Source organism: Mastigoproctus giganteus, chromosome 3 (assembly GCF_048544385.1).
Source record: "Mastigoproctus giganteus isolate SK-2022 chromosome 3, ASM4854438v1, whole genome shotgun sequence".
Lineage (NCBI taxonomy): Eukaryota > Metazoa > Arthropoda > Arachnida > Uropygi > Thelyphonidae > Mastigoproctus > Mastigoproctus giganteus.
Window position 1 is genome coordinate 141,027,406 of NC_143577.1, and position 24,277 is coordinate 141,051,682.

Here is a 24,277-nt window from a genome sequence, read left to right on the forward strand (position 1 = left end):
ATTGATGGTTCCACTGTTGATGATCCTACTCAAGTAGCTGGCAAACTGAATGGGTAATTTGCATCTACATTCGCACATGAGGAGATATTTAGGAACAAGAATGAAAGAAGTTGATCAAACAATAATAGGATGGTAAATGATTTGGTAATAACTTAGAGGAAAGTGGGAGAGAAATTGTTAAACACTGTTAATTGTAGCATGTGCTACTGCACTCCCGCTTCTGACTACTCAGCTATGGAGGCTGGTTGGGTTAGGTGTATAAGGCCTTAATTGTTTAGAGCCTGCTCAGGGCTGATGGGATTCTTCTTCTTGCTCAGATTACGCACGAGGGGGCATAAATTCAAATTGAGGAAAGACATTTGCAGAATAGGTGTGTGGAAATTTGCATTTTGCCAGCTTGTAGTTGATTGCTGGAACAAACTTCCATCTGTCGTTGTGAAAGTTGATAGCTTAAATAAATTGAAGGAAGAACTAGAAAAACCTTATTTTTTATTTAGCTGATGTGTAAGCGTGCTTTCTTTCATCATGTGCTACTACTAATGCTAATGATGCAGTTGGAAAGGAACTGGATGCAAAAAATAATTTTGGTATCATATACTTGCATTTCAAGAACCCTTTCAATAGTATTGCACATAAGACTGCTGTACAGAATGGAGCAGTGTGGCATTAAGGCCAAGTTACTGCTATGTATAAAGGGATGGTTGAGTGGGAGAAGACAGAAAGTGGATATCATTGGACACTGCTCTTTGTGGACTAATTCTATTATTGAAGTACCCCAGGGTCTAGCATTGGGCTAATTGTTGTTTTCTGTATTTATTACTGATATTGATGGTGTCTGAGGTTTAATGTGTAAGTGTGCAGAAGATACAGGGGTTGGTAGGGTGGATAATGACAGTGAGCTACTCCAACAAGATCTAAAAAAATTTGGCACATGGGTTGAGAAATGGCAATTGAGGTTTAACATTAATGGATGCAAAATACTGCATATGGATAGCAGTAATCCCAGTGTTATGTACCAACTGTCTGGTACTACCCTCAGGTTAGTGGAAAATAAAAATGACTTCAGCTAATTGTGCAGTCAGATATGAAGTTTTCTAAGCACAGTGAATAGGCTTGGGCTGCAAGGACAAATCATGAGGTTTTGCCAATGATATATAGAAATTTTGCCAACTGGGTAAGGAAGTGATTATCCCATTGTAATAAAGCAGTGGTTAGGCCACATTTTGAATATTTCATCCTGGTTTGGGGGCCTCATTTTAGGAAGGATATAGAGCTGCTGGAATGAGTACAGAGAAGAGTTAAAAAATGTGCCCTTACCAAGAAAGACTTCAGTTCTGCAAATAGCAGTGACTGAAAACTAGGCACCTGCTGGGTGTTCTGATTGAGGTTTTTAAGGGGCTTTCAGGGAATTAATAGAGGAGGAATGATTGCAGAAGTTTGCCTTCAGCCATTAATTTCTAGAATTGCTGGAATAAGCTTCCATTGGTTGTGGAAATGGGTAGCTTGAATGGGGAGGGTTTTTTTTTTTTTTTTGGCTGATGCTGTAACTTTTTTTTTTTTTCATTGCATTATTTGCCACTACTAATACTAATTGTTATCAATCACTGTATATCAATACAGTCTTATTAATTATTGCAGAAACTGAAAGAAAATGCATTAACTGCCTCTTTATATGATAGAATGGTGCCTCTCTCTGCTGGATTAAGTGTCCTAAATGGGAAAGAAGCAGGGCTTGAGTACATCTCCATCTGCTCTATCTTTTAGTTGGATGAGAGCTGCTATTTCTTTTTCTGAAGCATCACATATAACAAAAAATGGACTGGCTGGTCTGGAATGGGTGTTGTAAATAATGCTTTTTTTAAGTCTCTTGAGTGCATCATCTTGTTCCCTGGACTAAAGGAAATTTTCTCCTTTTTGCATTAATCGAGTAATGGGTGAGAGGATCTCAGAATACTGTAATATGAAACGAACTTTATGTAATAATTTATCATTACATAAACTTGATGTTACAAGATGACCTAAATACATAATCTCAATCTTAAATAAACTGCATTTTGAGTTTGTTATGCTTACTCTTCTAAACACTTCTTTCTGACACATCTTAAGAATAAACAAAACCAAGTCACCTTGGAAACAAAAGACACGTTGACCAAGGAGTTTGCCCATTGCTCTTTTCATTAAAAATTGGAAGGATTGGGCATATTTCTTTGTTCCTTGAGCATACAAAAAGATGGAATTTTTGCCAATCCATGCTGAACATGAAAAACCATCCAGTTTGGGGGTAAAGGAGATCTGGTGGTACTCCAATTTAGATCATCTTTTAAAAAACTCTTAGCATCTCGAAGTATCATCATGCCTTCTGAAGAACTAAGAGGAAAGTTAATAGATAACGTGACTTTGTTGACTGTGCTTGATCCATGTGAATGTTGATGATGGCTCTGTTGCCGCCTTCTTAGTACTGGTTTAAGAGTTTAAAGAGCCTATCCTTATATTTTAAAGGAATGTTATACTGACATAATTACAAATAAACCTACATATACAGGTTTATTTGTAGTTACCTGTACTGAATGCTCAATGCTCACCTCCAAACTTCAAAGCTTCAAATTTCGAGAAAACTTCAGGAACGCCTTCATAGCCATGTATTTCTACCAAACACTCCAAAACCTAGTTTGTTGTGTTTTGGCAATAAATTGTCAAGTGTTTTCTTCAAGAGCCCCTGGAAATAGTTTTGTTCTTCTTGTTTTTTCTCACCCATTAGCGAGTAGTCATTCATCTAAAGGGTAAAGAGAGAAAGTGTTTTTCTTACTACTAACATCTTGTGTTATTTCCCACATTGAGTTCCAACAATAGTGTTAAAATCATAAATGGCTTTGGTGTTCACATGGAAGCTTATGATCTGAAATCAGTTGGGAAGATGTACTCGGAGAACTTCTCACTACAAGAATATTTTGTGTTTATATCAACTCCTAAAAGTGTATTATCCAACTTAACCATATTAAAAACATATACAGTGGATTCCGGTTATTTGGGCCACCGGTTAATCGGGGCAGCCGTTTATTTGGGGCAAATCTTAAAAAACAAAAACCAATCGAGAAAATAGCCAGGGTTTACTTCGCTTAATTGGGACAAAATGCCGTTTAATTGGGGCAGGAGACTTCAGCACTGGAGATTACCCTACGATTGTCTCCGACCGTACCAGGTAGTTCGGTCGGATTTTTGGAGGTCAGAACCATAAAACAATAAAAACAATTAGCAGTCACCTGTTTATTGGGCTTTTCTGTTAGTGAAAGTTATCATAAACGGACAGTAAACTCGATCTTATTGAATTTGCGATAATACCGGCAGCTGGAATTCTGTGGGTTATTATGGTAAAATGTGTTTACACTTCCATGAAATCTTCAATCATATAAAAAAAATAATTTTCAGAATCTTCTCTTCATTCCTATTTTTAAAGCTTCCTAATTTGTTACTCCGTTCTCACTTGCGCGTGTTGTGTTACGTGCAATTTGTGTGTGCCCTCTTCTTTGTTATTGATTGCTTATCTTTTTACTGTTTTAAATTTCAGCCCCCACCAACAAATGTCAGTGAAGAGAAATGTCAACTAGTTTAGTTAGTATGTACATTTTACAGTACGTATTAATTATCCCGATTATCACGTATATTCTTCCGATTTTCACGTATCATTTAATTTTTTAATTGGTAAGGTAATAAAGGGTAAATTTGTGCTTAATATATCTTTACTTTTATAGCCTGTGGATAATATTCCTCCTATTTTCGCTAATTAGAATCGCTGTTTAATAGAATTAAAATTCAATTCACAAACGTGATCATAATCACCGGCGCTTATTGCACATCGTATAGTGAACGGTACTTTACTATTTTGAGTTCGTCGTAACGTGATTTGATTGTACAGTGAACTAATTGTAAAAGGGGGGGGGGGTAAATTGTATTTTTAACTATTTAAGTGAAACTTCGGATAATTGGGGCAGCCGCTTAATCGGGCCAAAATGCACTAGTCCCGATGTGTCCCAAATAACCGGAATCGACTGTATTTAATTCCCAAATACAGATTTCAGCTTTATGAATGGAAAGTGTAATTTCTAACATACCCATCTTCAAAACCTGTAATTGATTCCTGAATACCGACTTCAGCTGTATGAGTGGAAACATGACATTCATTCTCTGCAGCAACACCAAAAGTCTGTAAATATAGATAAGAAAAGTATATCTCTGCTCCTATATTGATATGTATCCACATAATCGTTTAGTGACAAAAGTTGCAGTAGTAAGAGGGATATGTTGTGGTTCACTCACAGGCAAAATTACTTCCACTATTGTAACAGTTTGTTAAATCTCACTTGAATCAGTTAATTTAAGCTGTTGTCTACTTAGGACTGTGACTTTGGCCAGGTAAGGCTGGTCTTCCCTTGAAATAAATTCAGTTTAAATTACTTCCTCTCTCACTTCCATGCTAAATTAACTTCAGATACCAGTTATTAGATTATCCTTATAAGTTTAATTAACGTTTATATTTGTAGAAATAATTAGTTCACTCGATAATCAAATAAATAATTTATATTAAATGAGAAATACAGGTAAATATTCCATACAGTTATTAACAATATATTTAAGTTCAGATATTTGAATTTATTATTTTTTTTTTGTATCTCAGTACAAAAAAAAAAAAAAAAAAAAAAAAATGCTAAGAGTTCAGTTTTCAAGGACAATAGATAAGGGTGACAAGCACAGTCATTACACCTGTTTGCATTCAGTATGACTCAAAGACCATGAAAATTCTCAGTGCACAACATCTATAACAAAGTATCCAAACTCTAAAAAAGAATATGCTGCTTATTCAAGAGCATATCAAAAAAATGAAATCAAAGAAAGCAATACTAAAATATGAAGTTGAATATAACTCCTCCTGCCAAGAAGCAAAGAAAGCAGTATTATCAGTATCTCTGGTAAAATTATCCTACACACACCATTTTTGTCACAATCTGACCTTATAATTCCACAAAATAAATCCTTTTCTATGTATGCTGGCCTATGAGTGCTAGGTGAGTGACTATGTGATTCAAAATTAGTTACATGCACCTTCTTTTATAAATCAATTGATTTTATTGTTATAATCAGTTGTACTGAAGTTCATTAATTTGCAGTAATTTCATTTTGCTCTTTTAAGGCAAGGAAGTCAGGCATTCTGAATATGAGTTTTAAAAATGTTAAATAAAACTACTTTAATAATTTTCATAATATGTTTTTCAAAGAAAATTTAGTCTGATCTGGAATGCTGTAAACTCTTATACTTATTTCAGTTATTAATTTTAAGGAACTACAACAAAAGAAAGTGCTACACCAAGTGCTGAAATTCAAATAGAATCATCTGCTATAAGTACAGTACATATTCCGAAAAGAGAGCCCTCTGTAACAATTCAGACCTCTCAAGACATCTGGAAACCTTTTTTAAATGCTGAATGTGGTGTTAATCTTCGAAATGTTACAATGCAGTCTACAAGTTGTTTGGCCAAAACTTCTGCTGCAGCTTTAGATAAATCTGAAATAATCAGGTTACTATTTTTATTATTATTTTGCTAGTGTAATCAATATAATATTGTAAAACTTCCTGATTTAAGGAGTGTTTATTTAAATTTGATACCGCACTGTAAAGACTAAATTTTTAGGAGAAAAGCAAATTTACTGCATGTAGTGACTCTATCTCGGTGTTCACTTTATGGCAGGTACCCAAAAATGTAGATCAAATAAGATATTTTCTAGAACAAAGTTAAAATAAAAAAATATATATATATATTTTGTTAGTCATTATTTTGTTTAAAACCCACCAAATTTTAATCCCACCCCAAGCAATATACCAAAGCAGTCTCTCCTGTTAACAGGAGAGACTGCTTTTACAGGGATGGGATACACTTAAATAGAAAGGGTGCAAGAATATTTGCTGATGCTATCGAGGCAGTGTTAGGTGGGTCAGAAAACTGATAGCTTGGGGGGATACAAGGAATAATAGTTTAACAGTAGCCGTAGGCAGAGGTGAAGGTGATTCTTGCACAACTTCTATTAGAATAAGTAGCGACCTGGAGCGAGGGGTGTTGGGGGTTTCAGGGACAGATGGCAGTCATCCTGAAATAGGTGGGTATATGGGATGTGTTAGGGTAACTAGGAATAGGAGCATGTATGCTTGCATGTATACCAATGCTAGAAATATAGTAAATAAATTTGATGAATTTGAAGTGTTGGTCAAGACATCAAAGGTGAATATAGTTGGGATAACAGAGACCTGGTGTCACACAGATATAAGGAATGCAGAACTGGAATTTGGGGAGTACAGTGTGTACAGAAAGGATAGACAGGATTGGAAGGGAGGAGGTGTCATGCTGTTAATTAAGAAGAGCATAAAATCAAAAGAAGTGCATCCAGTTGATATAGATGAACAGTGCACTGTTGAGTCAGTTTGGTGTGACATAAGCACTGTGAAAGCAAAAATAAGACTAGGAGTGTGTTGTAGGCCTAATGACTCGAATGAGTACAATGAACAATTGTACAGAGAAATACAGTGGGCCAGTAAATCAGAATGTCTTATAATGAGGGATTTTAACTTCCCAGATATTGACTGGTACTTGTGGGTTGGTCACTCACCCACTAGTAAGACATTTGTGGATTTATTGGATGATTGTTTTCTGCAGCAGCATGTTTGAGAGGCAACCAGAGAGAGTAATACTCTTGATCTGGTTATCAGCAGTGATCATTCGTGCATTAAGAATTTGCAGATAAAGGAACCACTAGGTGGCAGTGATCACAGTGTACTGATGTGGGAATTACTTAAAGATTTAATTGCCATCAGGGATAAAGGAAAGGGTTTTTGCTTCCGTAAAGGTGAGTACAGTGGTCTCAGAAAGTTTTTAAATTCTGTACAGTGGGATCAACTGACGATGTTACCAACAGTACATTCTAAGTGGGAAGCATTCAAGGAATTAATCGTGGATGCTACTAAAAGTTTCATACCTATTAAGAAATATTGTTCAAGTTTTAGGCCTAAATGGTTATCTAATGAACTAATGAGAATCGTAACAGGGAAGAAAAATGCATGGGATGCATATAAATTATCAAGTGACTCAGAAGCCTATGGCAGATATAAGCTAGTCTGTAATCAGGTCACAAAGGAGGTTAGGCAGGCGAAGGCAGATTACGAGAAATCCTTGGCAAAAGATGCTAAGAAAAACAGCAAGGATTTCTTTACTTATATAAACTCTAAAAGGAACGGGATGAATCTGATTGGTCCACTTGACATCGATGGTTCGATTGTTGATGATCCCGCTCAGATAGCAAACAAACTGAATGAGTATTTTGCATCTACATTCACACATGAGGAATTATTAAGGTTTGAAAATGGCAGAAGCTTATCAAATTGTAGCAGGATACTTAATGATTTTGTAATAACTGAGGGCCAAGTGGAGGAGAAATTGTTGAAGTTAAACATAAGAAAAGCACCTGGGGTCGATGGGATTTATCCAGTTTTATTAAAGGAGGCGGCAAAGCAACTAAGCAAATCCTTAGCCATAATTATGAGAGCATCCTTGGACTCAGGGGAGGTTCCCACGGACTGGAGATGTGCAAATGTATCGCCAATTCACAAAGGGGGATCGAAGGGTGACAGACCAGTTAGTTTAACTTCTGTTCCGGGTAAAATAATGGAGTCACTGGTTAAAGATGCATTGCAGGATCATCTAGACAAGACTGCAGCAATAATTCAAATACAGCATGGGTTTGTTAAGGGAAAGTCTTGTCTGACAAATTTGATTGGTTATTATGATGTGGTTACAAAGGAACTGGATGCAAAAAATAACTTTGATATCATTTGGGTAGATGGGCTGAGAAGTGGCAACTGAAGTTTAACATTGGCAAATGCAAAGTACTGCATATGGGTAGAAGTAACCCCAGAGGAAGGTACCGTGTGCTACCTACACTTATGATGGTAGAAAATGAAAAAGACCTGGAAGTTATTGTGCAGTCAGATATGAAGTTTTCTGAGCAATGCAGACAGGCTGCAAGAGCAGGTGATGGGGTTTTGTCAATGATATACAGAAATTTTGCTAACAGGGAAAAGGAGGTGATTATCCTTTTGTAAGGCAGTGGTTAGGCCATGCCTTGAGTACTGCGTACAGGTCTGGATGCCTCATATTAGGAAGGAGTAGATTTATTTGAGCGTGTACAGAGAAGGGCAACAAGATTGGTGAGGGGAATGAAGGGATCCTCTTACCAAGAGAGGCTTAAGTTCTGTAAATTTCAGTGGTTGGAGACTAGGCACCTGCGCGGTGATCTGATTGAGGTGTATAAGGCCTTGAATGGGTTGAGCACGCTGAATTCTGATGGGATCCTTCCACTTGTTCAGATTATGAACCTAAGGGGGTATAAATTCAAATTAAGGAAAGACAGATGTAGAATAGATGTGCGGAAATTTACCTTTATAGCCAGCGGGTGGTTAATTGCTGAAACAAACTTCCATCTGCCGTTGTGGAAGTTGATAGATTGAATAAATTTAAGGAGGAACTGGACAGGCATTTGGAGGGAATGGTGTGATTTTTTTTTTTTTTTTTTTGGCTGATGCTGCATAAGCTCATACACTTGCTTTCTTTCATCACATGCCACTACTACTAATGAATGCACTCTAAAAAATGAACCATGCCACCTGAATGTCATTAGAAACTACAAGGTATAATTTAGAAGCCTGAACCAAACCCTGCCTTTAGCATTAGCATTAGTAGAGGCATTTGATGCAAGAAAGCAAGCTTATGCAGCATCAGCCCAAAAAAAAAAAAAAAAAAAAAAAAGTAACATAAATAAATAAAAATAACCACTTCCACTTCACCCCTCTGTTCGTTCGAAATACCTGTCCAGCTGAGCCTTAAACTTATTTAGGCTATCAACTTCCACGACAAGGGATGGAAGTCTGTTCCACCCACCAACCACCCGCTGGCTAAAGGCAAATTTCCGCACATCTATCCTACATCTGTCTTTCCTCAATTTGAATTTATGCCCTCTCAGGTGATTTTTCTGAGCTAGAGGAAGAATCCCATCAGCATTGAGCATGCTCAAACCATTCAAGGCTTTGTACACCTCTATCAGATCACCCCGCTGGTGCCTAGTTTCCAGACACTGTAATTTGCAAAACTTAAGCCTTTCTTCGTAAGAGAACCCCTTTGTCCCATTCACCAATCTAGTTGCCCTTCTCTGTACTCGTTCCAGCAGCTCTACATCCTTCCTGAAATGAGGCCTCCAGGCCTGTATACAGTACTCTAGGTGTGGCCTGACCATTGCCTTATACAAGGGAATAATCACCTCCTTATCCCTGCTAGAAAAATTCCTATATATCATTGACAATACACCATGAGCTACTCTTGCAGCTCGTCTGCACTGCTCAGAGAACTTCATATCTGCCGGCACCACCACCCCCAGGTCCCTTTCATTCTCTACCACTGTCAGTGTAGTACCACAGAGTTGATACGCTGCTCTGGGGTTGCTGTTTCCCATATGTAGTACTTTACATTTGTCAATGTTAAACTTCATTTGCCACCTCGAAGCCCATCTGCTCAACCTTTCCAAATCCTGTTGCAGCAGCATAGTGTCAGTAGTGTCCTTGACAACCCTGCCAACCTTCGTATCGTCTGCAAACTTGGACATTAAGCCTGATATACCATCATCAATATCATTTATAAATACAGAAAACAATAAAGGCCCCAATACTGAACCCTGAGGGACTCCACTAATAACATTAGTCCACGATGAGCAGTGTCCATTGATTACCACTCTCTGTCTTCTCCCCCTCAACCACCCCTTTATCCATAGCAGCAACTTGCCTCCAATGCCACACTGCTCCAATTTGTGCAGCAGTCTTCCATGTGCAACAGTATCAAAAGCCTTTCTAAGATCCAAGTATATAATATCAAAGTTATTCCCTGCATCCAGTTCTTTTGTGACTGCATCATAGTATCCAATCAAATTGGTCAGGCAAGACTTCCCCTTAACAAAACCATGCTGTGTCCTAGCTATAACTGAAGTCTTGTCTAGATGATCCTGCAGTGCTTCTTTCACCAGTGCCTCCATTAATTTTCCGGGAACAGAAGTTAAACTCACAGGTCTATAATTACTTGTGTCAGCCTTTGATCCCCCTTTGTGAATTGGGGTCACATTTGCACATCTCCAGTCAATGGGTACCTCCCCTGAGTCCAAGGAAGCTCTCATAATTATGGCTAAGGGTTTGCTTACCTCCTTTGCTGCCTCCTTTAATATAACTGGATAGATCCCATCCACCCCAGGTGCCTTTCTTGTGTTTATCTTCAACAATTTCTCCTCCACTTTGCTCTCAGTTATTACAAGATTCTCTAGCTTACTGCTAGAATTGAATACACCTCTGGCATTCCCCTCGCTGAATAACTCCTCATGTGTGAATGTCGATGCAAAATATTCATTTAGTTTGTTAGCTACCCGAGCAGGGTCATCAACAGTTGACCCATCGATCTCAAGTGGACCAATCTGATTCATCCCCTTCCTTCTAGAGTTTACATAAGTGAAGAACTCTTTGCTGTTTTTCTTCGCATCCCTTGCCAAGGATCTCTCGTAATCTGCCTTCGCCTGCTTAACCTCCTTTGTAACTTGGTTACAGATCAACTTGTATCTATCATAGGCGTCCGTGTCACGTGTTAATTTGTATGTATCCCATGCATTTTTCTTCTCTGCCATATGCCTCATTAGTTCATCTGACAACCATTTAGGCCTAAACCTTGAACAATATTTCTTAGTTGGTATGTAAAGCCTAGTAGCTTCCACGATAAGTTCTTTGAATGCTTCCCATTTTGAATTTGCTGTTGGCAATATCATCAGTTGATCCCACTGTATAGAATTTAAATACTGTCTCAGTCCATTGTAGTCGCCTTTACGAAAGCAATACCCCTTCCCTTTACCCCTAATGGTAGTTACCTCTTTGAGTAACTCCCACTTCAGCACACTGTGATCACTGCCACCAAGTGGTTCATTTATCTGCAGATTCTTAATGCATGAAGAATCACTACTGATAATCAAATCAAGAGTATTACTCCCTCTAGTTGCCTCCCGAACATGCTGATGTAGAAAACAATCATCCAATAAATCCACAAAAGCCTTGCTACTGTGTGAGTGACCAGCCCCCAAATTCCAGTCAATATCTGGGAAATTAAAATCCCCCATTATAAGACTCTCTGATTTACTGGCCCACTCTATTTCTCCGAACAGTTTCTTATTATACTCATCAGAGTCATTAGGCCTATAGCACACTCCTACTCTCAATTTTGATCTCCCAATGCTTATGTCACACCAAACTGACTCGACACTGCACTGTCCAGCGATGTCGACTGGCTTCACTTCCTTGGATTTTATGTGTTTTTTAACTAATAGCATAACCCCTCCTCCCTTCCTATCCTGTCTATCCTTTCTGTAGACATTGTACTCCCCAAATTCCAGTTCTGCATTTCTTATATCTGTGTGACACCACGTCTCTGAAATCCCCACAATATCTGCCTTTGATGTTTTGAGCAATACCTCAAATTCATCAAATTTATTTACTAAACTCCTAGCATTGGTGTACACACAAGTATACATGCACCTGTTTTTTTTCTTAGCTACCCTAACACAACCCATGTGTTTACTTGTACCCCAATGATTCCCAGCAGTCTCTGAAATATCCTGCATCTTATTTTCCAGGCTGCGGCTCATTCCAATAGAAGCAGTGCAAGAATCACTTTCACCTCTGCCAGTGGCTACTGTTAATCTATTAGTCCTTGTATCCCCCCAATCTAGCAGTTTTCCGACCCACCTAACATTGCCTCGATAGCGTCAGCAAACATTCTTGCACCCTTTCTATTTAAGTGTATCCCATCCCTGTAGAAGCAGTCTCTCCTGTTAACAAGTACAGACCAGGCTGAAAAAAATTCTACCCCTTGAGCCCTGCACAATCTTTCCAGGGCCGAATTGATTGACAGGGCTCTCATCATATACTCCCTCCTATCGCTCCTCCTGCCTTGTTTAAAATACATTGTTACTGACTAAACTGCAATTCATGATCCTGGCCGGGAGATCTATGTGAATTGCTCAGTATATTTCATATACTGAACAAAAACTAAAATATGAAAAAAGCCTTGTTTGTATACCATTTTAAAATAAAAAAATAAATGAAGAAAAGAAAATAAAGTGGAATAAAAAGAAAAATTCAACTTAAGAAGAATTTAGTCATTGTTTGAAACAAAATAAATCACTTAAAGCAATCATCGCCCTTGTGAAACTTAAGAAAATATCAAAATTACTGAAGTATGAGTTTAGAGGATATGATGGACAGTCATATCCTTTTTTTAGAAAGCCTCAGTTCTTGCTCTTACAACAAATATTAGCTGACAAACTAGTGGTAGCAGAAATTTTTACTTAATTAAAACAGATATCTATTATACATTATCAGAACTGTTCTTTAATGTATGTTTGTTCATGATATTGAGTTCAAGTTTTGCATCTGAAATTTTTTACATCATATTTACTGGATTTTGTTTTTTGTGCTGGAATGCCCCAGAACACTGTTCTGGAAGTTGCAAACATGTAAAAATAAAAATTTATATATTTAAGATGAATTTTTTATTTTTTTTTCATTATAAAATAAAAATTATTATTATTGATGTGTAAATGATACAGATATTTGGACCAACTGGACTGGCTTCTGTGCATGTGATATGGAAGAACATTGTAGTGATGCCACAATAAAATGAATTTCATGCATATAAATTATGCACCTACTCACAGTGGGTAACTATTTGTCCAATAGGAAGCTTCTCATTGGCCAGCTTCTACGATGTTTCAATGTCATGCATATTCATACAACCTGTACATGGAGAGTTTAAGAGCCAAACTGTATAGTCAGTAGGGAGGCATATCTTTGATACTGGTTAGTTCATTTATTCATTGTCACACTTTGCATTACGTGCAGTTGAAAATAAAATAGCCATTAAGTGTTATTTTATATTTGAATTTTGAATGCACTAGTGGATTTATTTAAATAAAGCTCTTAAGTTTCAGTTTTATTTAAATGTACTTTTGTAATATGAAAATAGCCAAAATTCCCTGGGGAGGGCCACCCTACTGTATGTGGAGGTATTGTAAATATTGTATTTAAATCCTAATGACTGCCACAGCATTTATTCTTAAAATTTATGTTTACAGAGGAAAACCTGCATGTATCATTCAGAAAGTCCTAACCAGGAATGAAGTTTATGATATTAGCTAAAATTTAATGAGTTAATTTTTATATGTGAAATTCTGTAATTGATGTGCTTATGCATCTCTCTGCCATCATCAACCTGGATGTTATATGCAAAATAACAGTTGGTTAATTAACATTTGTGTGTCTTCAGATACACATGATCAAAGGGTTCAGATATACATGATCAAATCCAGAAATAGGTGTTCTCTCTCTCTCTCTCTCTCTCTCTCTCTCTCTCCAACCAAAAAGGGCTTTGCTGATTAAAAAAAACTAACCACTGTGTGCAAAATTGAAACTTCATTTTTCACTTTTACATTATTCCTCTTTAATTTGATAACTAAATATCTTTGACAGTTTGACTTCATTAAAAAATATTTCAGAACATGTATTGATAAATTTTAGGATTTAATACTAATTTTAATATTTAAAAATTTAGTTCTGATTTTAATATTTAAAAAAGGTTCATATGTCACAACGTACTTTAAATCATACATGGCAGTAGGTTATGTTAAGTCAGCATGCAGTGGAATAAAATATAAGCACAGTAACTTGGCAGTTATTAATAACACTGCCAACCATAGTGAATGTATATCAGAAGAATTGTGTTTTCGGTGACCAGTAGATGTCACGTGGCTTTCACCTAGTGTGATGAGACCCTGCTAACAATCTTTTCTTCCTTTTAGGTATTAGCATTAATTGAGGCATATGATGCAAGAAAGCAAGCTTATACAGCATCAGCCAGGGGGAAAAAAAAATAATAATAACCTTCCCATTTCACATATCCGGATCCGGTCACTCCAAATGTTTGTCTAGTTTAGCCTTAAATTTATTTAAGTTATCAACTTCCACAACAACAGATGGAAGTCTGTTCCAGCAATCCACTACCCGCTGGCTAAAGGCAAACGCTGCACATCTATTCTACAACTGTCTTTCCTCAGTTTGAATCTATGCTCCCTCAGGTACTTAATCTGAGCAAGTGAAAGATCCCGTCAGCACTGAGCCTGCTCAAACCATTCAAGGCCTTATACACCTCGATCAGATCACCTCGCAGGTGCCTAGTCTCCAGATGCTGCAACTTGCAGAATTTAATGGCACCTCCATAGCCAAGTGGGCGGGAGCAGCAGTGTGTAGCACACGCTTCTTGATTAGACTAGGGTTCGAGCCCGTGACCACCAAATACAGAGGATGCGGAAAGATCAAGGAATGACCACCACATATCCCCGGAGTAATATGGCCTTAGTTGCTAATGCTCCTAAAAACCAAATAACAAACAAGCAGAACTTAAGCCTTTCTTCTTAAGCGCACCCCTTTGTTCCTGTCACCAATTGTTGCCTTTCTCTGTACTCGTTCTAGCAACTCTACATCCTTCCTAAAATGAGGCCTCCAGACATATACTCAAGGTGTGGCCTGACCATTATTTTATTCAAAGAAATAATCACCTCCTTGTCTCTGCTAGCAAAATTCCTATATATCATTGACAAAACTGAATGACCTGCTCTGGCAGCCCATCTACACTGCTCGGAGAACTTCATATCTGATTACACAATTATCCCCACATATTTTTCATTCTCCACCTCCCTGAGTGTAGTACCACACAGTTGGTATATTGCATATGGGTTACTGCTACCCATATGCAGTACTTTGCATTTGTCAATATTAAACTTCAGTTGCCACTACTCAGTCCATCTACCTAACTTTTCTAGATCCTGTTGCAGTAGCATACTGTTTTTACTATCATTAACAACCCTGCCAACCTTTGTATCATCTGCAGACTTGGACATTAAGCCTGATATACTTTCATCGACATTAGCATTAGTAGAGGCATATGATGCAAGAAAGCAAGCTTATGCAGAGCATCAGCCAAAAAAAAAAAAAAAAAACACACTTCCATTTCACCCCACCATTCGTTAGAAATACCTGTCCAGCTGAGTCTTAAATTTATTTAGGCTATCAACTTCCACGACAAGGGATGGAAGTCTGTTCCACCAACCAACTACCCGCTGGGTAAAGGCAAATTTCCGCACATCTATCCTACATCTGTCTTTCCTCAATCTAAATTTATGCCCTGTCGGGTGATTATTCTGAGCAAGAGGAAGAATCCCGTCAGCATTGAGCATGCTCAGACCATTCAAGGCTTTATACACCTCTATCAGATCACCTCGCCGGTGCCTAGTCTCCAGACACTGTAATTTGCAAAACTTAAGCCTTTCTTCGTAAGAGCAACCCTTTGTTCCATTCACTAATCTTGTTGCCCTTCTATGTACTCGTTCCAGCAGCTCTACATCTTTCTTGAAATGAGGCCTCCAGACCTGTATACAGTACTCAAGGTGTGGCCTGACCATTGCCTTATACAAGGGAATAATCACCTTCTTATCCCTGCTAGAAAAATTCCTGTATATCATTGACAAGACACCATGAGCTACTCTTGCAGCCCGTCTGCACTGTTCAGAGAACTTCATATCTCCCTGCACAATAAACCCCAGGTCCTTTTCATTCTCTACCACTGTCAATGTAGTACCACAGAGTTGATACTTTGCTCTGGGGTTGCTGTTTCCCATATGTAGTACTTTACATTTTTCAATGTTAAACTTCATTTGCCACCTCTCAGCCCATCTGTCAACCTTTCCAGATCCTGTTGCAGCAGCATAGCGTCAGTAGTGTCCTTAACAACCCTGCCAACCTTTGTATCATCTGCAAACTTGGACATTAAGCTTGATATACTGTCATCAATATCATTTATAAATACAGAAAACAATAATGGACCCAACACTGAACCCTGAGGGACTCCACTGGGGTGGATAGTTACCCATCCACCCCAGGTGCCTTTCTAAATAACATTAGTCCATGATGAGCAGTGTCCATTGATTACCACTCTCTGTCTTCTCCCACTCAACCATCCCTTAATCCATAGCAGCAATGTGCCTCCAATGCCACACTGCTCCAATTTGTGCAGCTGTATTCCATGTGCAACAGTATCAAAAGCCTTTCTAAGATCCAAATATATAATATCAAAGTATTCCCTGTATCCAGTTCTTTTGTGACTGCATCATAGTATCCAATCAAATTGATCAGGCAAGACTTTCCCTTAACAAAACCATGCTGTGTCCGAGCTATAACTGAAGTCTTGTCTAGGTGATCCTGCAGTGCTTCTTTAACCAGGTCCTCCATTAATTTTCCTGGAACAGAATTTAAACTCACAGCTCTATAATTACTTGTGTCAGCCTTTGATCCTCCTTTGTGAATTGGGGTCACATTTGCACATCTCCAGTCCATGGGTTACCTCCCCTGAGTCCAAGGAAGCTCTCATAATTCTGGCTAAGGGTGTGCTTACTTCCTTTGCTGTCTCCTTTAATATACCTGGATAGATCCCATCCACCCCAGGTGCCTTTCTTGTGTTTATCTTCAACAATTTCTCCTCCACTTTCCTCTCAGTTATTACAAGATTATCTAGCTTACTGCCAGAGTTGAATATGCCTTTGGCATTCCCCTTGCTGAATAACTCCTCATGTGTGAATGTTGATGCAAAATATTCATTTAGTTTGTTAGCTACCTGAGCAGGATCATCAACAGTTGAACCATCGATATCAAGTGGACCAATCTGATTCATCCCCTTCCTTCTAGAGTTTACATAAGTAAAGAACTTCTTGCATCATTAATAAATACACATCATAAATAGACATCATTAATAAATACACATCATAAATAGACATCATTAATAAATACACAAAACAACAATGGGCCCAGCACAAAACCCTGGGAGACTCCACTAATAACATTAGTCTACATAGAGCAGTGTCCATTTATTACCACTCTCTGCTGTCTCCCACTCAGCCATCGCTTTATCCATTGCAGCAACTTGCCCTTAATACCCATTGTACCGCTCCAATATGTACAGCAGTCTTTCTGGGGGCGGACTCCACTAATAACATTAGTCCACATAGAGCAATGTCCATTTATTACCCACTCTCTGCCGTCTCCCACTCAACCATCCCTTTATCCATTGCAGCAACTTGCCCTTAATGCTATACTGCTCCAATTTGTATAGCAGTCTTCCATGTGCAACAATATCAAAAGCTTTCCTGAAATCCAATTGCAAAGTGTATTTGGAAAGGCATGAAGTCCCCGTTGTTTTTTTCCATCACTTTGTATCATGTAACAGTTTGACTCCTACGAGATTTGAAATTTTCTGTTCGGGTCTTTTACAATTTGTTTGGTCAGACTAAATTTCATTGAAGTTGTATTCAACAGAAATCATGCATTTTTTTCTTTAATTTAATTTTATTTAGCCCTATATATAAATGGAAATATGTTTCAAATGTTGTATGTGTGCATTACTCAATAGGAAAGGTTGGATTGATGTACCATATTTTCTAGTTTCATAAGACTGCATCCCCAATTGCATTTCATAGTTCCCCCCAACCCACTGAATCAGTATATACAAGGTGTTTCATAACATGTGGGCTGGATACTTTAAATCATTGTTTTCAGGACCTGAAAACAATGAGAAAAGTTTATATAAACATTTTTCTGATTCTGAATGTCGAGGAGCTATGCCGTTTGAATTTTAAAAAATGGCTGTGACATTTTCAATGGTAGAAATTAATAAAGATATACAGTGCAGCTTCAATATAATGTGGGCATTGGGGAACAATTTTAACACATGTTGTGAGTGAAATATGTTACAGTTGAAAATAAAATTTACCCATTTTTGTTTTTTTTTAAATTTGTTCTAAGAAACACAAGCGGAATTTAGATTTACCACTATGTAATTACAGAGGTCAAAAGCAGCAACTTGCAAAAAATTATAATTATGAGAGCATCCTTAGATTCAGGAAAGGCCTCTATAAGATTGAAGATTTGAAAATCTCTCCTATTAAACAAATAGAAATCACAGGGAAAATGAGTAATAATAGACCTGAGTGGTCTGTTAAGCTTGACCTGAATGGTCAAGCTAATCTGGCAGTGGTAGTGTGGCACCTCACAGATGCCCCTTGAAAGTAACATTCCCAGATTAACTGTTACTCAATGATTAAATTTCTGAAAATTTTGCTGCCTTCCAAATTGGAGTCAAACTTTTACTGAAATAGTTTCTGAAGTTATTTTCTTATGATTTTCTTGAAGAATGCCATGGTACCACTACTGCATTTATGTTTGTTTCAGGCTGCTTGTTTACCTTTTCCACTAAACCAATAAACATCTACTGCCTTATCCTAGTTGTTTTGAAGGATTTGTTATTGTTTTCACAACATAAAGATGAGAATACAAGACCTTATTTTCTCTCAAACTGGCTAGTACTCTAATTTTTCTCATTTTAAAATGCACCAGATTTGAAATAAATTTTGAAATATGTGTGAAAATGGCAGTAATTAATTGCAACAAATGTACATAATATTTTTAAAAAATTCTTAATAATGTTTATATGAATATATAATTATAATATAAGTAGAAATAAATGCATATGCCATGGGCAGTTCAAAATTTCATACATTTAAGTCTTTTAAATTGCAAAATAGAAGAGTTTAAGAGAATAATATTTCTATTTTATGTCTAATATGATATTAGGAATTTTTCAACTTTTATATGCAAAATTTTTAAAAAAATACCAATATACTTTTCATAAATTAAAAAAAAAAAAATGGGTACCTCTCATTTCCCCCGGCCGCCTCCGTAGCCAGGTGGGAAGGAGCAGCAGCAGTGCGTAGCACACGCTTCTTGATTAGACCGGGGTTGGAGCCCGTCACCACCAAATAGGAAGGATGCGGAAAGGTCAGGGAATGACCACCGCATATCCCGGAGCAATATGGCCTTAGCTGCTAATGCTCCTAAATAACAAACAACATCATTTCCCCCACCACCACTTTTGCTACAAATTGGAGTACCACTGGATTAAAGAAATATGCAGGAAATATTGTTCAAGGTTTAGGCCTAAATGGATATCCGATGAACTAATGAGACATAGGGCGGAAAAGAAAAATTCATTGAATACATATAAATTAATCGGTAATAAGCTGGTCTGTAACCAAGTCACAAATTAGATTAGGCAGGCAAAGGCAGATTATGAGAAATCTTTGGCAAGGGACGCAAAGAAAAACAGCAAAGAGTTCTTTGCCTATGTAAACTCTAGAAGGAAAGGAATGAATCAGATTGGTCCACTGGATATTGATGGTTCAGCTGTTGATGATCCTGCTCAGGTGGCTAACAAACTAAATGAGTACTTTGAATCTACATTCACACATGAGAAGTTATTCAGGGAGGGGAATGCCAGAGGTGAATTAAACTCTGGCAGTGAGCTAGATGATTTTGTAATAACTGAGAAGAAAGTGGAGGAGAAATTGTTGAAGATAAACATAAAAAAGGCACCCCGGGTGGATGGGATCTATCCAGTTATATTAAAGGAGGCAGCAAAGGAAGTAAGCAAACCCTTAGCCATAATTATGAGAGCTTCTTTGGCATTAGTGATGTTTGGACTCAGGGGAGATACCCATGGACTGGAGATGTGCAAATGTGACCCCAATTCACAAAGGAAGATCAAAGGACACAAGTAATTATAGATCTGTTAGTTTAACTTCCGTTCCAGGAAAATTAATGGAGGCACTGGTTAAAGAAGCACTGCAGATCATCTAGACAAGACTTCATTTATAGCTCGGACACAGCATGGTTTTGTTAAGGGAAAGTCTTGCCTGACCAATTTGATTGGATACTATGATGTGGTCACAAAGCAACTGGATGCAGGGAATAACTTTGATTAGAAAACAGGCCTTGTGCATCGGTTGCATTATATCATCAAAGTTTCTTGCGACGACCGACTAACTGGTTAAAATAACTTTATTAAAATAAAAATATAATATATACATAAGATAAAAGAGTTAAAATATATATAATAAAAGCATTAAAATATATAGTAGCTTTCAAAGCGGAGTGCCTCTTCATCAGCTAGTCTGTGACTGGTGTACTTCAATATATATTAATGATTACAATAGCACAAGTCAACTAGACATGATCATATATCACGAGTCTGTTGTCGGTAAAGCAGAATTACGTACACGTGATGATCAGCAGTGCTCATCGCACTGCAATACAGTATATTCTATAATAGGGTGTAAATGTACTCCCCTTGTCCGATTCATAGTACTATTATTGGTGGCTATGTGTAGTGCTTCAAGCCATGAGCGCTGGTGGTAATCACATGAATAGTCGACGATTTCAATATCCCATTAGGGATCAAGATTGTGCTGCTCAACCCAATAATGGGTTGTTGTCACTTTTTGTTGGATTCAGGCACATTCTGGGATTTTTGGTAATGAACTGTCTGACAAAGCTGGAAAAAATCCAGCTACCTTAGATTTAACAAATATCCCAGTTCCAGCATCAGACTATCCACAATTCATTCGTGCTGCATGCCTAACAGAATGTACAGTATTCTGGCACTCTCAAACAAATAATAAACTCTTTCAATTTAAAAAGGATCCTAAAATTTGGCTTTCTAGTGTCCATATATCAAGACGAGAGGAAGTTGTCCTTTCCACAGCAAGAATAGTCATACTCATTTGACCCACTTTTATTTACTCAGTCAGGAGATGATCCACCACATTGTTCTTTAAATCTGACTGTTAAAAACATTCTCATTGAATGCCCATACTATAAACAAGACAGAAATTCCACCCTGCTATCATTGGTTAACTTCCAGAAACCAATAAATTTAGAGAATCTTATTGGTGACAATGCAGATGTTTCCAAAATTTTCAATTTTCTGAAGGAAATTGGAGTTTTTAATAATTACTGATCTCAGCCTTTTCTGACATTAGGAGAATTTCTCATATATTTATACAATAAATGAATAGGCACATTATAACCAATGCAGCTTATGCACCCCCCCCCCCCACAACAACAATAATCAAGTCATGAATTGTTCCTGAAAGTGCAGCCAACATGTTATGATGCACTCTGTATATATAAATGATAGTAAGTTTGGGATGTTTAGGAATGAAAAATCAAATCAATAAATAGACTATTGCCATCTGTTTTGTTAATTCCTAGAGAGGCTTTAGCTCTGGTTCCATAGTCCTGTAGCTGTAGATTCATCCTATAACAGCAAAATTTTCACCCTCGTTTATTTTCTCTTCAAAGGGCCTTATACACCTCAGTCAGTTCTCTAAGGTGCCTAGTTCCCAAGTTCTGCAGGACACAGATGATCCAGTTCTTTGTTCTTATAGTCACCATGTTGTTGACTGGCTAGCTAAGGATTGGATGGAACCGAACACCGAGCATCTCTTCAGAGCTGCCAGAGACTGAGAGACATTTGCTGTGGTGGTCGCCAACCTCCACTAGGAGATGAAGAAGATATAAATGCTTTTAAATATTAATTTGTTCTTACTTTTGGCTTGCTTACCCATTATTAGAGTGCAGTTATTTCAAAAATCAAATCAAGATTTCAAAAAAATAAAATAAAATTTGCAGAATAATTGTAAAAGAATTAAAAAAACAAACAAACAAACAAACTTGTACTAATGTTTTTTATTTTCGTTTTTTTATCACTTGATTTAATTTCATAACCTGTATCTGAATCCAGGGAATTATAGCTTTTGTAAACTAATATTGGAATAACAGTAGTTGAGAGGTGCAAGAAAATAGATTTAAATGTCTTGATGATAAATAAGCTCATACACCAACCATTAATTAAAATAGCTCTTTACTGTGACTAGAATTTACAAATTAAAATAACATATTTACAATAAAAATTAATATATAAAATAAAACTGCTATGATACACTATATAAGAATTAAAACTGTGATAAAATCATTATAATAAAATTACCTAAAATAAACTGGATTAAAAGAGATAAAACCTGTAGCTTTCGGAAGCATCAGCTTCCTTCCTCAACAGTATTAAATCTTCTAGCAACACTTCCTTATATATAACAGGCCCACGGTATTTCACCATGTGGTTCCATCGGCGCATGGTCAGAACTGGAAGCGGAAATAGCTCGGGAGCGTGAAAAGCAAAACCGTTCATCCGTACTTAGAACAATAGTTTCAAATAAGAGATGCAAACGCATACCCCTGTCCCTATTCCTGGTATTGTTGTCAGATGAACAGATTCGCAGGCTCCCGAGCCATTTACGGTCCCAGAATCCATGCGCTCGATCTACAATAACCGCATCCCCTGGGGAGATTTGATGCTGCCCCTCCCAATAATGTTCGGCCACAGCAGACTTATTATAGTCAGCAGTTTTTATAGCATCTAAATGCTCCCCCAGATGATCCTTTAACCGCCGTTTTGTTTCGCCCACATAGCATTCCCCACAATCTGGGCATTTTATCCTGTAAATAACTCCACTACTAAGGTCTTTTGCGATTGAATCTTTTACCTGGGACACAACTATGTGTAACCTCTGCCCGGAAAGCTGCACACAATGTGTTTTGAAACCCCGTAAAATTCTGGTTAACCGCTCAGTAAGGCCCAGATAGTAAGGAATGTATGCGGTAGCCACAGGAACAAACAGGTTCCCTACAGTTGGACACTATTCCTTTGCTGTATCTGTCCACAATCCTCTGGGGGTATCCACATTTTCTAAAGTCTGCTGTGACCAGTTTGATTTCACATTCTTTATCCTCAGAAGTAGTACAGTGTGACATTGCTCTATCTACTAGGGCTTTTACCACACTATTCCTATGTTGTCCAGCTTGTGCTGAACTGTAGTGGGTGTATTGACCTCTACACATAGGTTTTTTAAAAACCAAAATATTTAGTCTAGGGCCTATCCTAGAGATCAATACATCCAAAAATGTAAGAGCATTTTTGGATGTATTGATCACCTGTCTCCACCTCTGAAGTAAACTGTATAAATTGGGAGAAGTTTTTGAGCCAATGAAGTGCATCCTTCTCTCTCTCCCCTTTTGGACCACGGTGAAAGTATCGTCAACATACCTCTTCCATTTCTTCATGGAAATCATCAAAAACTCTACTTTCTGTAGAAGCTGCACACAGTGTGTTTTGAAACCCCGTAAAATTCTGGTTAACCTCTCAGTAAGGCCCGGATAGTAAGGAATGTATGCGGTAGCCACAGGAACAAACGGTTCCCCTACAGTTGGACACAATTCCTTTGCTGTATCTTAGTTACCCTGGAGCGACGTGTTAATAAATTGGTGCAGATTTGGTTAAAGGCAGATAAGATTTCCAAGGAGACGTATTGGTCTTTGCACACCACTGGATGCCAACTCCCCAGGTTCTATGGATTGCCAAAAACTCAAGACGGAAGTCCCTCTTAGACCCATTGTCTCATTTATAGGCAGCCCCACATATGCCTTTTCAGGGTATTTGGCAAAATTGATGTTTTATTGATTTCGTCATTAAAGAAAGTAAAGAGTTTGTGGGATTTGTGAAGGATCTGATCATAGATGAAAATGAGACTATGATTTCTTTTGATGTTGTGTCATTATTTACATGCGTTCCTATTAAGCATGGAATTTATTGTGTGAGAATGGCATTGAGTAACGATGTCTCTTTGGCATTTAAGTATAGAGGACATTTGCTCAGTTGTTGAACTTTGTCTGGCCAGCACCACTATGGTGTTTAAAGGAATCATGTACAAACAGGTTCACGTTACAGCCATGGGTTCTCCCATTAGTGCCATCGTGGCCAATGTGGCCATGGAAGAGTTAGAAAGTAGAGTTTTTGATGATTTCCATGAAGAAATGGAAGAGGTATGTTGACGATACTTTCACCGTGGTCCAAAAGGGGAGAGAGAGAGAGAGAGAAGGATTCACTTCATTGGCTCAACAACTTCTCCCAATTTATACAGTTTACTTCAGAGGTGGAGACAGGTGGCACTCTTGCATTTTTGGATGTATTGATCTCAAGGATAGGCCCTAGGCTAAATATTTCGGTTTTTAAAAAACCTATGTGTAGAGGTCAATACACCCACTACAGTTCAGCACAAGCTGGACAACATAGGAATAGTGTGGTAAAAGCCCTAGTAGATAGAG

The 24,277-nt window shown here is 37.7% G+C and overlaps 1 protein-coding gene across 4 annotated transcripts in view; it reads left to right on the forward strand.

Annotated features, from left to right (window-relative positions):
- The window catches only part of LOC150088291 (phosphatidylinositol 4-phosphate 5-kinase type-1 alpha-like), a 743,292-nt gene that overhangs the window by 581,145 nt on the left and 137,870 nt on the right, over positions 1–24,277 (forward strand). For 3 of the 4 annotated variants that reach the window (XM_090370677.1, XM_090370676.1, XM_090370678.1), the window contains one exon: positions 5,333–5,570. The exons of the other annotated variant lie outside the window; for it this stretch is intronic. In XM_090370677.1, coding sequence (XP_090226803.1) covers positions 5,333–5,570 — 238 coding nt within the window. The remainder of the gene's footprint in view (positions 1–5,332; positions 5,571–24,277) is intronic. 4 annotated transcript variants of the gene reach the window in all.